This window comes from Otolemur garnettii, unplaced genomic scaffold (assembly GCF_000181295.1).
Source record: "Otolemur garnettii isolate 467f Iridium unplaced genomic scaffold, OtoGar3 scaffold00106, whole genome shotgun sequence".
Classification (NCBI taxonomy): domain Eukaryota; kingdom Metazoa; phylum Chordata; class Mammalia; order Primates; family Galagidae; genus Otolemur; species Otolemur garnettii.
The window spans coordinates 3,239,790-3,254,266 of NW_003852501.1; the positions used below are offsets into that span (position 1 = coordinate 3,239,790).

General features: G+C 44.9%; 1 protein-coding gene and 1 pseudogene across 3 annotated transcripts in view; both read right to left on the bottom strand.

The window, feature by feature from the left end:
• LATS2 (large tumor suppressor kinase 2) overlaps positions 1–14,477 on the bottom strand; it is a 90,957-nt gene that overhangs the window by 16,635 nt on the left and 59,845 nt on the right. For both annotated transcript variants that reach the window (XM_003796701.3, XM_023517235.1), the window contains exons 3-4: positions 6,695–6,827; positions 2,833–4,205 (exon numbers count right to left, since the gene is read on the bottom strand). In XM_003796701.3, the coding sequence (XP_003796749.1) occupies positions 2,833–4,205; positions 6,695–6,827 (1,506 nt within the window). The remainder of the gene's footprint in view (positions 1–2,832; positions 4,206–6,694; positions 6,828–14,477) is intronic.
• On the bottom strand, positions 5,456–6,132 carry LOC100960806 (annotated as a pseudogene). The gene has a single exon (XR_001161571.2). The product of XR_001161571.2 is annotated as a 60S ribosomal protein L26-like 1 pseudogene (transcript).

Below are 14,477 nucleotides of genomic sequence, written 5' to 3' on the forward strand. Positions count from 1 at the left end.
AAAAAAAAAAAAAGGGCAATAAAACCAAAACCAGACAAATGAGACTACATTAAACTAAAAAAATGCCATTAAAAAGTAGAGAAAGCGGTGGCACCTGTAGCTTAGTGGGTAGGGCACCAGCCATGTGCACCAGGACTGGCAGGTTCGAACTCAGCCTGGGAGAGCTAAAACAACAATTGCAACCAGAAAAGCTGGGCATTATGGCAGGCACCTGTAGTCCCAGCTACTTGGGAGGCGGAGGCAAGAGAATCACTTGAGGCCAAGAGTTTGAGGTTGCTGTGAGCACTCTACCCAGGACCATAGCTTGAGACTCCATCTCAAAGGAAAAAAAGAAAAAGGTACATAAGAAAATGACAAACTCATCATCAGGGAAATAAGAATCAAAACTACAAGGAAATATCACCTCACCTCTATTAGAGTTATTCATTCAAGGCAGGTAAATTACCTGAGCTCAGGAGTTCAAGACAAGCCTAAGCAAAAGTGAGACCCCATGCCTACCAAAAATAGAAAAACTAGCTGGGTATGGTGGCACACACCTATAGTCTCAAGTTCTTGGGAGGCTGAGGCAAGGGGATAACCTGAACCCAAGCATTTGAGGTTGCTATAAGCTATGATGCCATGGCACTCTATCCAGGGCAACAGAGTGTCTTAAAAAAAAAAAAAAGAAAGAAAACAATAACAGGGTTGATGACAATGCAGAGAAAAGGGAATTATTATACATTGCTGGTTGGGAATATAAATGAAAAAATTATGAATGAGCAAATTGTAACAATAAAAAGAGCACTTTACTTTGGCCATTTCTTGTTCCAGCAGCAACCTCCAGTTGACCTTCTGCTGGTAGGTCAAAAGGTCCTACTTTTGGGTAACTGGATATTTACCGAAAAGCAACTACGGTTAAACCTCTCTGGCAACTTACATTATGTTGATTTAAAATAAGAGTAAAAGAAAGAAGATACGATATACCTACTTAGGTATATCAAAGAGATACCTGTAACCCTGTATTTATTGCAACACTATTCACAATAGTAAAGATATGGGATCAACCTATGTGTCCAGTAACAGATAAACGCATAAAGAAATGGTGGTACACAGACACAAAGGAATATTATTTAGTCAGAAAAAAGAATGAAATTATTTGTAGCAACATGGAACTGGAAGACATTATGTTAAGTGAAATAAGCCAGGCATAGAAAGTTATACACAGCATGTTCTCACTCATATGTGGGAACTAAAAGAACAGATCTCATGGACATAGAGAACAGGAATAACAGAACGGTAGGTACCAGAGATGGGGGAAGGGGATGTGTGTTAGGGAGGGGTGGGAGTTCACAGGTTGGTTAATGAGCACAAACATACAGACAAAAGGAATAAGATCTAATGCTGGATAGCAGAGTAAAGCAGCTATGGCGTATTTCAAAATAGCTAGAAAAGACTAAGCATAGTGGCTCATGCCTGTAATCCCAGTACTTTGGGAGGCCAATGCAGAAGGACGGCTTGAAGCCAGGAACATGAGATCAGTTTAACAAACACAGCAAGACCTTATCTCTAAAAAAAAAAAAAAAAAAAAAAAGAAAGAAAAAAATTAGGCAGGTATGGTGGTACACACCTACGGTCCCAGCTGCCTTGGAGCATGAGATAGGAATCTCACTTGAGCCCCAGAGTTTGAGGTTGCAGTAACTATGGTTATGCCACTGTAGACAACCCGAATAACCTTCACAAAAGAGCAAGACACTGACTCTAGCCCCCTCAAAAAAGCTAGAAGAGAGGACTTGAAATGTTCCTATACATATCCTGTGCATGTAACAACATATACCCCACAAATACGTGCAATTATTCATCAATAAAAAATATACAAATAAAAATTATATCTAAAAAATGTCAATGACTATGGAATAGATGAAAGAATACAAATTTGACTTGTAGGGTTTTGGTATTATTGGCTTTGTGTGACTTAAAATTTACTGCTACACTGTTTTTTTTTTTTTTTGAGACAGAGTCTCACTTTGTTACCTTCGGTAGACTGCAGGTGGGATCACAGCTCACGGCAACCTCAAACTCTTGAGCTCCAGCAATTCTCTTCCCTCAGCCTCCTGGGTAGCTGGAGTGCAGGTGCTGGCCAAAATATCTGGACATTTCTGGAGATGAGGTCTTGTTCAGGCTGGTCTTAAACTCGTGAACTCCAGCAATCCACCTGCCTTGGCCTCTCAGAGTGCTAAGATTACATAAAATGGGCTGGGTACCCGTAGTTCAGTGGTTAGGGTACCGTCCACATGCTCCAGGGCTGCTGGTTTGAACCCAGCCCAGGGATGCTAAACAAAACAAACAAACAAAAAAGTTGGGTGTTGTGGCAGGTGCCTGTAGTCCCAGCTACTTAGGGAGGCTGAGGCGAGAGAATCGCTGGAGCCCAAGTTTGAGGTTGCTGTGAGCTATAATGCCACAGCACTCTACCGAGGGTGATGAAGTGAGACTCTGTCTCAATAAGAAAAAAATAAATTACATAAAATGTTATATTATTAGTAAGTAATCCTTGCTGAATTCTGTTAAAGAGTAAGGATACACCATAAAATCAATTTGCTAATTTAACCTGTTAGCTACAATATACTTAGCTATCACTTGGTTCTTCTGAAGGACGGGGGAAGGAGGTAAGGGGAAAGGGAGAAGAATAAAGACGGTCACTACATTTGCAACTTCTCTTAAGTTGTTGGTCCCAGAATCAAACTACCATCTGCAAGGTGTACAAAGTTAGAAGAGAAAACAGATTCTGCTGTGGTTCAAATTACTAACGGAAGGAAGAGATGGGGGCAAATTGTAACAACAAAAAGAGCAATTTACTTTGGCCATTTCTTGTTCCAGCTGCAACCTCCGGTTGACCTTCTGCTGGTAGGTTTTTATGACGTTTTCCACATGCTGCTCCATGAAGAACTTAAAGGCATATGGCGAATAGCTCTTGATGCGGGATTCTCTCTTCTCTTCGTCTCTGCTGTTTTTGCGCACAGGGACAGGAGACGTCTGGATCTGCTTTTTATCTTTCCCACCTTTGTCCCCCTTGGCGCTCTTGTGGCTCTTGTCACTCCTGTCACCAGGCTCTGCTGCCCGGCCCCCACGAAGGCTCTGCTCCACACCTACACATAGGCTGTCCAGGTCGTACTGCTCCGACTTGCTGCGCAGCAGCAGGTGCTTTGGGTAGGGCGGCGGGGGGCATCTGAGGTCCGGACGGCCGTACTCCACGTCCAGAGGGTAGGTGCCCGCACTGCCCAGGGCCAGAGGGTGCTCGTCCTTGGAGTCCAGGGCCTCTGCGGCCGGAGCAGGCACCCAGGCAGGGTGTGAGGGCCCCACAGCTGTCTGTGGCTCAGGCCTGAGCACGCGCACGCTCTTTACGGGGTGCAGGATGTGCGCGGCCGTGACTGCTGTGACGGTGTTAGGGGCCGGGAGGGAGGGCTCAGCCTTGCTGGGTGGGCCGGCCCGCGGCTGGTGGCTATTGAAAGAGTTGGTTCTGCTGGGTACTGGGCCATCGGGGCGGAAGGCTACGTGCTGTCGCGGTGGCACCTCCAGGCCTGGCTTCTGCAGGGAGTCGCGGCGGGCCACAGTAGCGGCCGGCCACTGCTGGACTGGGGTGCTGCCCAGCTCATATAGGTCTGAGTTGAGGCTGTTCCGGGATGGGGCAAGCAGACTCTGTGGGGGGCTGTCCCCGGAGAACACTGGGCGGGAGCCCACTGCATGCAGCTGGTGGGCGGCGGGGCCTGCCTGCTTGTGGTGCGGATGTGGAACGTAGACAGGGGCTGGGAAGGCGAGGCCGGTGCTTGCTGGGCCCTGGCCCTTGGTGGGCAGGCTGGCATAGGCCCCCGGCTCGGTTGGCGCTTGACTCTGGAAGGAGGGGCTGCGCTGCAGGCCATAGCCCAGGGGCTCTGCCGGCACCAGTAGGTGAGGACGGCCGTAGTGTGCCTGCAGCGGGAAGTGTGCTGCCTCCACGCTGGCGCCGTAGCCCTTGGGCTGGAGCTGGTGACCTGGCACACCGTGAGGCCCGGCTCCAGAGAAGAGGAAGTCCATGTACTGCCGTGGCACCTCCTCCAGGGCTGTGGGGCCATCAGGGCTGAAGCTGGGCCCTTCGTAGGCCGCGCCACTCAGCTGGTGGTAGGATGCAAAGGAATCACGGGTTCCTTCAAAGCTGGGCCTCCGTGTCACAGGGGCTGGCACCAGGCCCTTTCCTGCAGAGGAAAGAACGAGAAAATGGCATCAAAGGGGAGATAATCAGTCTTCTAACACTATGCTGGGGCTGAGTGGCTGTGCAGGGTCTTTAACAAGGGAGGATCCTGACAGGCTGATCTCCACCTAGGGCAGTGTCAGTAGGGTACCCTTTGCCCTGTCGGCAGGGACCAAGCACCATAATGTGGCAAGAGAGGGAGGATGGGAGGCCAAGGGGCACAGTGGAGGGTCAAGGGCAATAAAGAAGACAGTGTACCACGCCTTCTGGGGTGCCTCCCCCACTACTCTGAGGACACAGCGCCTGGGTCCACTCTCCTGTCCAGCTAGGAACCATCTGGACAGCCAGCTTTGCTTTCTCCACATCTGGGCTGGCTGAGTTTACCATGACATGATTCCCAAAGTCTGCTTCTCCCTAACACAAAGGGAGGAATTGTATCCATTGTTGTGCAGCAGCTGGTCCACTTTTCTTTCACTTATTTTCTGAATTGAAGATTTTCTGGGATTTATGTCTTTCTTAAAACAAAACAACATAAGTCTCATCTTGTTGGGAAGCTGAGGCAAGAGAATCACTTAAGCCCAAGAGTTTGAGGTTGCTGTGAACTATGATGCCATGGCACTCTACAGAGGGCAACATAGTAAGACTCTGTCTCAAAAAAAAAAACAAAACATACACATATACACAATAAAAACCACACAAAACCTCTCAACAAATACCCAGATTGATTACAGCTGCTCCTTCCTTAATCCTAACTTTTCCATTTTGAAAATCTAAAATAGATGGCTGGTAGGGCAGACAAAGGTTCCTTTCATGTCCTTTACGCCAACCGCCTGGCTCTGCTTGACTTGGCAGAGGATGCTGCAGAGTCAAAGGGCTGTGTCTTGCCCATGGGGAGACCCCCTCCCTTTGGAATCTCTGGCAGAGAGAACACCCTGACAGCCATCACAGCCAGCAGAAGTCACAGCCAAACAGCTGCTTTGTTTTGCCTGGGCTAAGAAGTGCACCAGTGAGTACACCACACCAAAGGCAAATGCAGAAAGAAATCCACACACGGGCCTGTGTTTTCCTTTGGAGCCATGTTCTAAAACAGACTCCAGAACTCTAAGAATCATGATATGGATGGCCAAGAAGTTCCTTTCCTCAAGAAGAAACTAGAAATGTATGCCCTCTTAACAACGTAGATCTAACTTACTAAGCCTGTGAGATTTTCTTTTTTTCTTTTTTTTTTTTTAACAGATAACAAGATGGATTTTATTTGAAATTAAGAAATATTTCCAATTTTTATTCAAAAAATTTTTAATCAAAATTGCAAGAGTAGTTTATATAGCCACAGGTCAATAACAAAACAGGAAGGAAATGGAATATTCCAGGTACATTTTTGAAAAGTTCCAAACACACACAAAGCTAAAAACTACAGTTAAACCATGGCTGCACGAAAGATTATATTCATTCCTGCATTTTCTCAATAAGTTCTTCCTTGTATTTGCCTTTCTCTTTTCCAACTTGTCGAGACTTGGCTTTGCGTTCAAGAATTTTTTTCTGATCTTTGTCCAGTTTTAGCCTGGTGATAACCACCTTGCTTGGGTGAATGCCCACGTGAACAGTTGTGCCGTTAGCCTTCTCACGCTGCACCCACTCAATGTAGATGACGTATTTCTTTCTGTATACCTGGACTACCTTGCCAATTTGCTGACCTTTATAGTGTCCTCGAACCACCTGGGCTTCATCGTCCTTGTGGATGGGCATGGAGCGCACGTTGTACTTCTGCCGAAGCTCCTTGGATAGCGGAGACGACATGATCTTTCTGCGTACGTGCGAGGGGGCATTAAAATGTCGTTTGCGGTTTTTGCTGCGGTCTGAGGTCACAAAGGGATTGAACTTCATGGTGAACGTCTGGAGTCCAACGTATTCAGACACGAAGCACACAAGACCGGAAGTCGAGATTTTCTTATTCACCACATGAAGTGGGTTTTATCCAAGGCAGACCACAAAATGAGGAAAAAGCCTTCTGCTAATCGTTATGAATCATTTATTTAACCCCAGAGACCTTAGGTGCCAAAAAAGTGGCCCATCTGTTCCATTCTCAGAAAGGAATATTCCCCAACAGCCAACAATGGAGGGCCCTGGCCGGCCTGGCACTGGGCCACTGCTCTCAGAAGCTATGACATAAGAAAAGGTATGCTTTTAAAATTGATGAAATAAACCTTCACAAGCCCAAGGGAAAACAAAAAGATCATTTTTACTCTGATTTTGCTGACTTTTTGCATCTTTAATAAAACAAAACAAGCACACAAAACTTCCTAGGTTAAGAATTACCACAGGTGCCCAGGTGAGTCCCATGGTCTCCAGCCTAGCGTACCCTTCCAGAACCTACCTCCCCCATCACCTGAGTGAGGCGCTGTGCCACGAGACTGTCTATGGAGAAGGCTACGCTGGACCTCTCTGCACATGGTTTTGTGTTCTTCACCCACCATGCTGCTGGTCCAGGCTTACCTGGGGAGGTCTGCTTAATGACACGCACGATCTGCTCATTCCTCGGGTCCAGGTAGCCCATCTTGCTGATGTACTCCAGGGCAGCCTCAATACTCCTGCTGCCGGTTTGCTTGAGTGCTCTGCCAGCCATCTCCTGGGAGGGAAGCACAGGAGAGGTAAGTATGTGTTGCTGTAAGACAAAGTCATCATGACTTCTGTTCCCACTGTGCCCTACTGTGCTGTGACACCTTGCTAGGCCCTGCAGTGAGCTGCAGGTGATTTTCAGAGTGGGCACAGGTGGCTGTATGTCTTGCAGGTGCCTGTTGACAAAAGCCTAGCACATACCACAGCACAGACTAGCCTATGTCAGAAGCGTATGAGAATTCTCATGGCAGACTTGAAAGAAACTTAAGTTCTGCTTCTCCTTAGAAAACTTTCGTGGTTGTACTGGTAAGTCTAGGACACAGCTAAAACCAGAAATGCATGTGGGAAGAACCTTGGGAATCAGGAGACCTGGCTCTTACCCCGCTGACTCCGAGGTGAACTCTGGAACCAGGCAAGCTGCCCCTAAATAAAGGGAGTATGTGGCTGCCCAAGAGGCATTTATTACATGCTTACTATTTCAAATGCCCTGTGTCAAGGCCGGGGGTGGTGGCTCACGCCTGTAATCCCAGCACTCTGGGAGGCCGAGGTGGGTGGAATGGCTGAGCTCACAGGTTTGAGACCAGCCTGAGCAAGCCAGAGCTAGCCCTCATCTGAGGAGCAAGACACTTACTTTCCTATCTCAAAGAATGTTTGGAGATCATGGTCTGAGAGTCCTGACCTAGCACTGTAGGTGGCCACTGCACAAAATGGCAGGACAGCACAGTGGCACAGAGGCTGGACGGGGAGGCCAGATGCCTGCATTCACACTTCCCTTTTGCTCCTAAGCAGCTGTGTAACCCTCAGCAAATTATTTACCTACTTGGAGCATTGCTCCTTCACATGTGAGGTGAGGCTAATAGGGTTGCTCCAGGGATTGCAGGAGATAACAGCACATTTCTGCATCATTTAAGAATTCACTGTTACAATTCAAAAAAGTATCTTAAGCAACTCTAATAAAAAATGTAAACACCATATTTGTGGATTTTATGCAGGCTCAATATTTAATATGTCTAATGTTGTACTGTGTATTCATCTTACCATAATCATATAAAGAAATATAATGAGTTCTTTCCACCAAGCCTCCAGACACCTTTGATCTCTTCTAGTTTACCTCAGGCTGCTGTATAAATATCATTGCCTATTTGTGCCAAGATGTGGGAAAGGCTGGCAGCCCTGCCCTAAAGCAGGGACACACGCAGCCAGAAGCTGAAGGGGACAAGAGGCAGATAGGTGTTCTAATGCCTAACGTGCAGAAAGTGCCTGGCGGGCATCTTGCAGTGAATGCGTGAGAGTATAACTGAATTAGACTCTGTCCTGGAGCAGATAAAAGGAGGGAAGAGAGACAAGCAGGAAGTGAGATGAAAGATACTGCCAGTGCCACTGGGGAGGCTGCCCCTGGTGTTGGAAGCTGGGGATAAAGCACACTCCAGATTCCTGACATGCACCCAGGCACAGGCCAAAGGAAATTTAAAACAATAATTAAAAACAGGGGCCTGGCACAGTGGCTCACATCTGTAATCCCAGCACTTGGGAGTCCAAGGCGGGCAGATTGCATGAGCTCACAGGTTTGAGACCAGCCTGAGCAAGAGTGAGATCTTGTCTCTAAAAAATAGCCGGGCGTTGTGGCAGGCACCTGTAGTCCCAGTTTCTCGGGAGGCTGAGGCTAGAGGATAGCTTAAACCCAAGAGTTTGAGGGTGCTGTGAGCTGTGATGCCAGAGCACTCGACCAAGGGCAACAAAGTGAGACTCTGACTCAAAAACAACAACAAAACAAGAACAGCAGTAATAGTAACTTCCAAGTATTACTCTATTACCCAATTTGCACACCGGGGCTATTCTTTAGGACAGTGTCTTCTACAGATGCCCAAATGTGTGTCATGTTACCACTTACTAATTATCAATAGATTAATAATTGTGGGTTGACAAGACTTTGTTGGCTTTATGTCATCTAGCCACATGCATCAAGAAAATCCTATATGTAAATTATTCTTCTAAAACACTCCAGAAGGCTTAGGATAATTTAATCTCTCATATGAAAGTGATACAGTCCACTGAACCTGGTACCATATCCAAAGTCAACCTTCTCTTCTAGGAGTTATCAGTGTTAAGAGTTTTGAAGCCATCATATGAGGTGCCAGATTTGTCACAAGACACCTTCAGCCTTCAAGCCTGCTTCATTAGTGACCACAGATGACTCAACATGTGCAAACCCAATTCTTGACTTCACTTCATCTGGTCTCCTAGTCTTCCCAACCTTGGAAGTATACTGACTTTGAGATCTCTTTCATACCTCATGTCTAATCCAAAGGCGCTACTTTGTTAGTTCTCCCTATAGACGAGTGGTAGAAGACTCTGAATGCTTTGAAAGCAGAACTGACACTATTCCTCACATTCCACATCTGATCCAGCAATACTTAACATGGCATAAACTCCATGCCTCACAATTTGGGAAGCCACAGTAGTTACCAAATAAGAATGATGGGCTTGCATCTGCAGGCCCTACCTACTACCCAGTGGGCTATTCTTGCAGATTTGAAAAATTCATTAGACTTACTGCAGAATAGGAGCTGGTATCACAAAGGGTAAGTCTAGGGCCTGGCAGCCTTCTCTTTTGGGGAGTGGCCTCATGCACAGCAGTCACTCTCAGCTTGGGTGGTGACCTTGGCTCAGATAGAGGAATTATTCCCACTCCTTTACAACAGAGTTCCTCAAGAGGTTTTGTGTCTGACGGAGACGGGGGGATTGAGAAGGAAGGACAAGACAAACTTTAGATCTTGGCCGGGCACAGTGGCTCACACTCATAATTCTAGCACTCTGGGCAGCTGAGGTGGGTGGATTCCTTGAGCTCAGGAGTTTGAGACCAGCCTGAGCAAGAGCCAGACCCCATCTCTGCTAAAAATAGAAAACTTAGCCAGGCATTGTGGCAGGTACCTGTAGTCCCAGCTACTCAGGAGGCTGAGGCAAAAAGATCACTTGAACCCAAGAGACTGGGGTTGCTGGGAGCTATGATAATGCCACACCACTCTATCCAAGGCAAGAGAGTGAAACTTTGTCTTGAAACAAAACGAACCTCACTGGTTTTCTGCTGCTGCCAACAACTCTTATAAAACTCTACCTAAGGTATGTGAATTTAATCTTAAGGTGGTTTTGAACGTCTGCTTTGTGCGGCTATGAAGGAATACCCTAGGCTGTGTGATTTACAAAGAGAAGAGGATTATGTGGCTCATGATTCTGCAGACTGTAACAAGAAGCACTGCGCCAAAATCTGCTTCTGCTGAGAGCCTCCAGGGAATTTCTGAGCAAGGTAGAAGGTGAAGGGAAAGTAAGCTGTCACATGGTGAGAGCAGGAACAAGGAGGGAGGCGATGATGCCAGCCTCTTTTAAACCAGCTCTCATGTGAACTAGTAGTTTATGCAATACAGCAATAACTCACTCATTTCCTTAGGGAGGGCACCATGCCATTCATGGGAGATCTGTCTTCATGACCCAACACCTCCCACCAGGCCCCACCTCCAATAATGAGGATTAAATCTCAGTAAGAGCTTTGGAGTTGCCAATCCTACAAACCATATCAGTACCTTAGTTACTTTTCCCGAGGAGTTCGTTCTCTTACATTTTATTAACAAACTGGTGCTCACATAAAACTGGACCTAGTCACAATAAAGCTTGCCCGGAAAACATGCGGTTCACCCCTATACTGTTCGATATGGAAAGGACTACAAAGATACACTTTCACAAACTGACTAGGTATGTGAGTAGTGAGGCATGTGGCCTAGTTATTCTCACTGCTATGTCAAGATCTTCGGCTGATTCTCTCATTTGGGGGGGTCCCCAGCTCCAGAGCTCCCTGTACGGCCCAAGCCTCTGCTGCAGCTAACCTACTTTAGCCCATCTCCTCTGTTACCTACATGGGAAGATGGCTTTGCCCAACCCTCCATTCTCCAGGCCCTTGCAAGCCCTTACCTCCCTTGCCACTGCCCTACTGCCCACTTGACAGGAAGCTGCCAGCCAGCCACCAGGCAGGCCTAGCTACTGAAACCTGAAGATGCTCCTGCAATCTGTATAGCTCAGCCCACTGGGAAGACAGGAGCTGGGCTTTCTATGCAGTGAAATTACTTTATGCCAAGACCATGTGACTGAGAATAATTCCAATTCAATGACAAATATGTATGAGGAAGAAATTTCCTATGGTGATCCCTCCCCCAACTCCTTTCTGGTAAGGAAGCATCTTCCAAATCTTTTATATCCCAAAGGTTTTTTTTTTTTTTTCCCCCACTTCTTTTTTTTTTTTTTAATTAAATCATAGCTGTGTACATTAATGCAATTATGGGGTACAATGTGCTGGTTTTATACACAATTGGAAATACTTTCATGAAACTGGTTAACATAAGTCTTCACATTTTCTTAAGTTATTGTGTTAACATTCCAACTGAGAGGCTGGGTTGAAAAGGAGAAATGAACAGTTGGGCCTGGTTGAGTCTATGTGTGCCTCTCTGTCTGACTGTCCCTCAGAGCCCAGAAAACTACCCACTTAAGTTCAAAGTAGATGGGGAGAAGTTGGCTGGGGGCTACACCCCGAGGGTCCTGAAGCATTGCCCTCTTGGGGCCACTCAAATTAGGCAGCCTTGTTCAGAGAAAGAAACCTCTCTGATTGGAAGGGCTACATTTCTAGGTTCCCCATGTGCTCCTAGTGGCACCACAGCTATGCAGAAAGGTGCCTGGGAAGCCTGAAACCCTGGCCCTTTTCAAGGCCATGTGCTGTCCTTTATAGGCTGGGGCACTGCATTATGTGTTAAAAGTGAAAGTCTTATATCATAATATGTTAAAAAATAAATGCTGAAATTCCATTATAAGACAAAAACCAATATAAACAAAATATAAACAAAAATCTGAATTAAAAATATATTTCAATTTCAGATAAATGTGAGGATATGAATGTTTAGATCATTTGCATTTGGAAGGTTAAAGTCTGAGTTGTAGGTCTGTCTCACACCCAGGCAGTGTGCCCACTGGGTAGGAATTTACCCAACAGTCTCCACACCTCTGTTTGAATTTCATTGAGCTTTTTTCTCATGTGACCATGTAGGTGTTAATCTACTAGTTCCAATTTAGTACTGATGAATTAAAAAATTAAATACAAAATTTTGACCATAAAAGTTTGAGCCACGCAGTGCCTGCGGCTCAGTGGGTAGGGCACTGGCCCCATATACTGAGGGTGGCAGGTTTGCACCTGGCCCTGGCCAGCTAAAACAGCAGTGGCAACTGCAATGAAAATAGCCAGGTGTTCCGGGTGTTGTGGTGGGTGCCTATAGTCACAGCTACTTGGGAGGATGAGGCAAGAGAATCGCTTAAGCCCAAGAGTTGGAGTTTACTGTGAGCTGTGACACCACAGCACTCTACTGAGGGTGACAGAGTGAGAATGTGTCTCAAAAGTTTGAGCAAAAATATGTGAGCACATTATCTATGGTAATAATTCTAAAGACAGATGGGCTGGTAAAACTATTCACAGTCATATTTTTGGTGTCACTATAAATTATAAAACCTGTTGGGGCATGAATATTTGTGAAGTATCAAAAATTATTAAATACTTATACTCTGATTTGATAATTTTACTTTTTGAAATTTATTCTCAGGCTAATTTAAAATAATTCTATTTAAAAAGTCATTTTCCACACTGATGTCTGTCAGATTTAAATATAACATAATAATATACAATTCAAATAGGAGAGGGTAAAGTAGGAGTAAAACAAAGCCTAAATATTGAATAGAACCATAAGTTAATTATAATTAACATATTCCTGAGAATACATTTTAAAAGGTATTATTCTTTCTATAACAACAGTTCCTTTCCTTGACCTTGAGCATCACCATGCTGTTCCAGATCCTGAGTGCATCCAGTACCATGCAACTTTCAATGGTACAAACACGAAAAAACACTGATTGCATAGATGTCTCTTAGTAATTATGTACAAAATGGCTATGTCTAACAAATGAGGGCTTTATCAGAAAATGAGAAAAAAGTATGAGTTAATCTTGTGTTGAAATAGTAATGTTTTTTTGTTAAAAAGGGTGTGACAATAAAAATACTAGCACATATGTTAAATTCCATTAGAACAAAACTGCCTATAATACCTAGCTATATAATTGTGTGCAGATCACAGAAATTCTCCAGATTACAGTTGTAGCCTGATGAGAGGAACAAGATAAGATTTCACAAGCTAATCCCAAATTTCCTTTTAACTCTAAGATTCGAGGATTTCAAGGGACATTTGCTAAAGCTTAACTTTTGTCACCAAAAGTGGCAATAGGTGAACAGAGGTATGGCACATTCCATGGAAATTTAATATATCAAAAATCCCAACTAGTTTTCTCTGTTTCTCTCTCACACAAACAAAAACACAATTTCAGGGGTCCTGGGTGCCATATTTCTGTTCATGTGGCCTTAAATGTGCTAGGGTCCAAAATGGGCAGTAACAATTCTTCCCAACCCCCTATTCCCATAGGCTGTATAGGAATACAATAGGGAAGAGGAGTCTATCCCCACCTCAGTCAAGGCCTGCCTGCTTGTGTTTGCACTGGCCAATTTAACAAAGCACAAGGGATGCTGAGCCAGGTTTGAGCCTAGCTCTCAAAAAGCCTGGCTGCTTCAATTTTCATTCTTGGGATCCCTGTGGCTGGAAAGTTCTGGCCAGCCCTGCTGCAGTTCCCACCCATAGTGAAGCCATTGTGGGTGTTCAGCCCCAGCTGAGCTCCCAGGGCAATGAGCTCTATGGGTCTCCAGCAGAAATGTCCTGCTGAGGAGCCCAGCCAATCCACAGGCCCTAAGAAATGATAAATTGTTTTTAAGTCACTAAAAACTCTGGGATGTTTATTACACAATAAATAATATATCCAGAAGACCAAAAATCACATTATAACAAAGATATTTGTACCAGAATGTTTATTGCAGCCCAATTCATAATTACTAAGTCATGGAAGAAGCCCAAGTGCTATCGACCCATGAATGAATTAATAAACTGTGGTATATGTACTCCATGGAATATTATACAGCCTTAAAGAAAGATGGAGACTTGACATGTTTATGTGGATGGAGCTGGAAGATATTCTTCTTAGCAAAGTATCTCAAGAATGGAAGAAAAAGTGTCCAATGTACTCAGTCTTACTATGAAACCAATTTCATATGAAAGCTATAACCCAATTATAGCCCAAGAAGGAGGAGAAAGGAGAGAGGGAGGGGAGGGGGTAGGATGGGTGGAGGGAGAGTAATTGGTGAGACCACACCTACGGTGCATCTTTCACATGTACATCTTAGTACATGTGAAATTTACTAGGTGTAGAATATAAATGTCTTAACACAATAACTAAGAAAATGCCGTGAAGGCTATGTTAACCAGTTTGATGAAAATATTTCAAATTTTATATAAAACCAGCACATTGTACCCCATGATTGTATTAATGTGCACAGCTATGATTTAATAAAAAATAAATAAATAACTAGTAACTAACTCTACTTCCTTCTCTGCTATGTATAATCTGGCAAAAATGTCTTTACCTGTTTGTCTTAAATTTTATTTATTTTTTGAGAAAGAGTCTCAAGCTGTCACCCTGGTAGAGTGCCATGACATCATAGCTCACAGCAACCTCCAACTGGGGCTCAAGC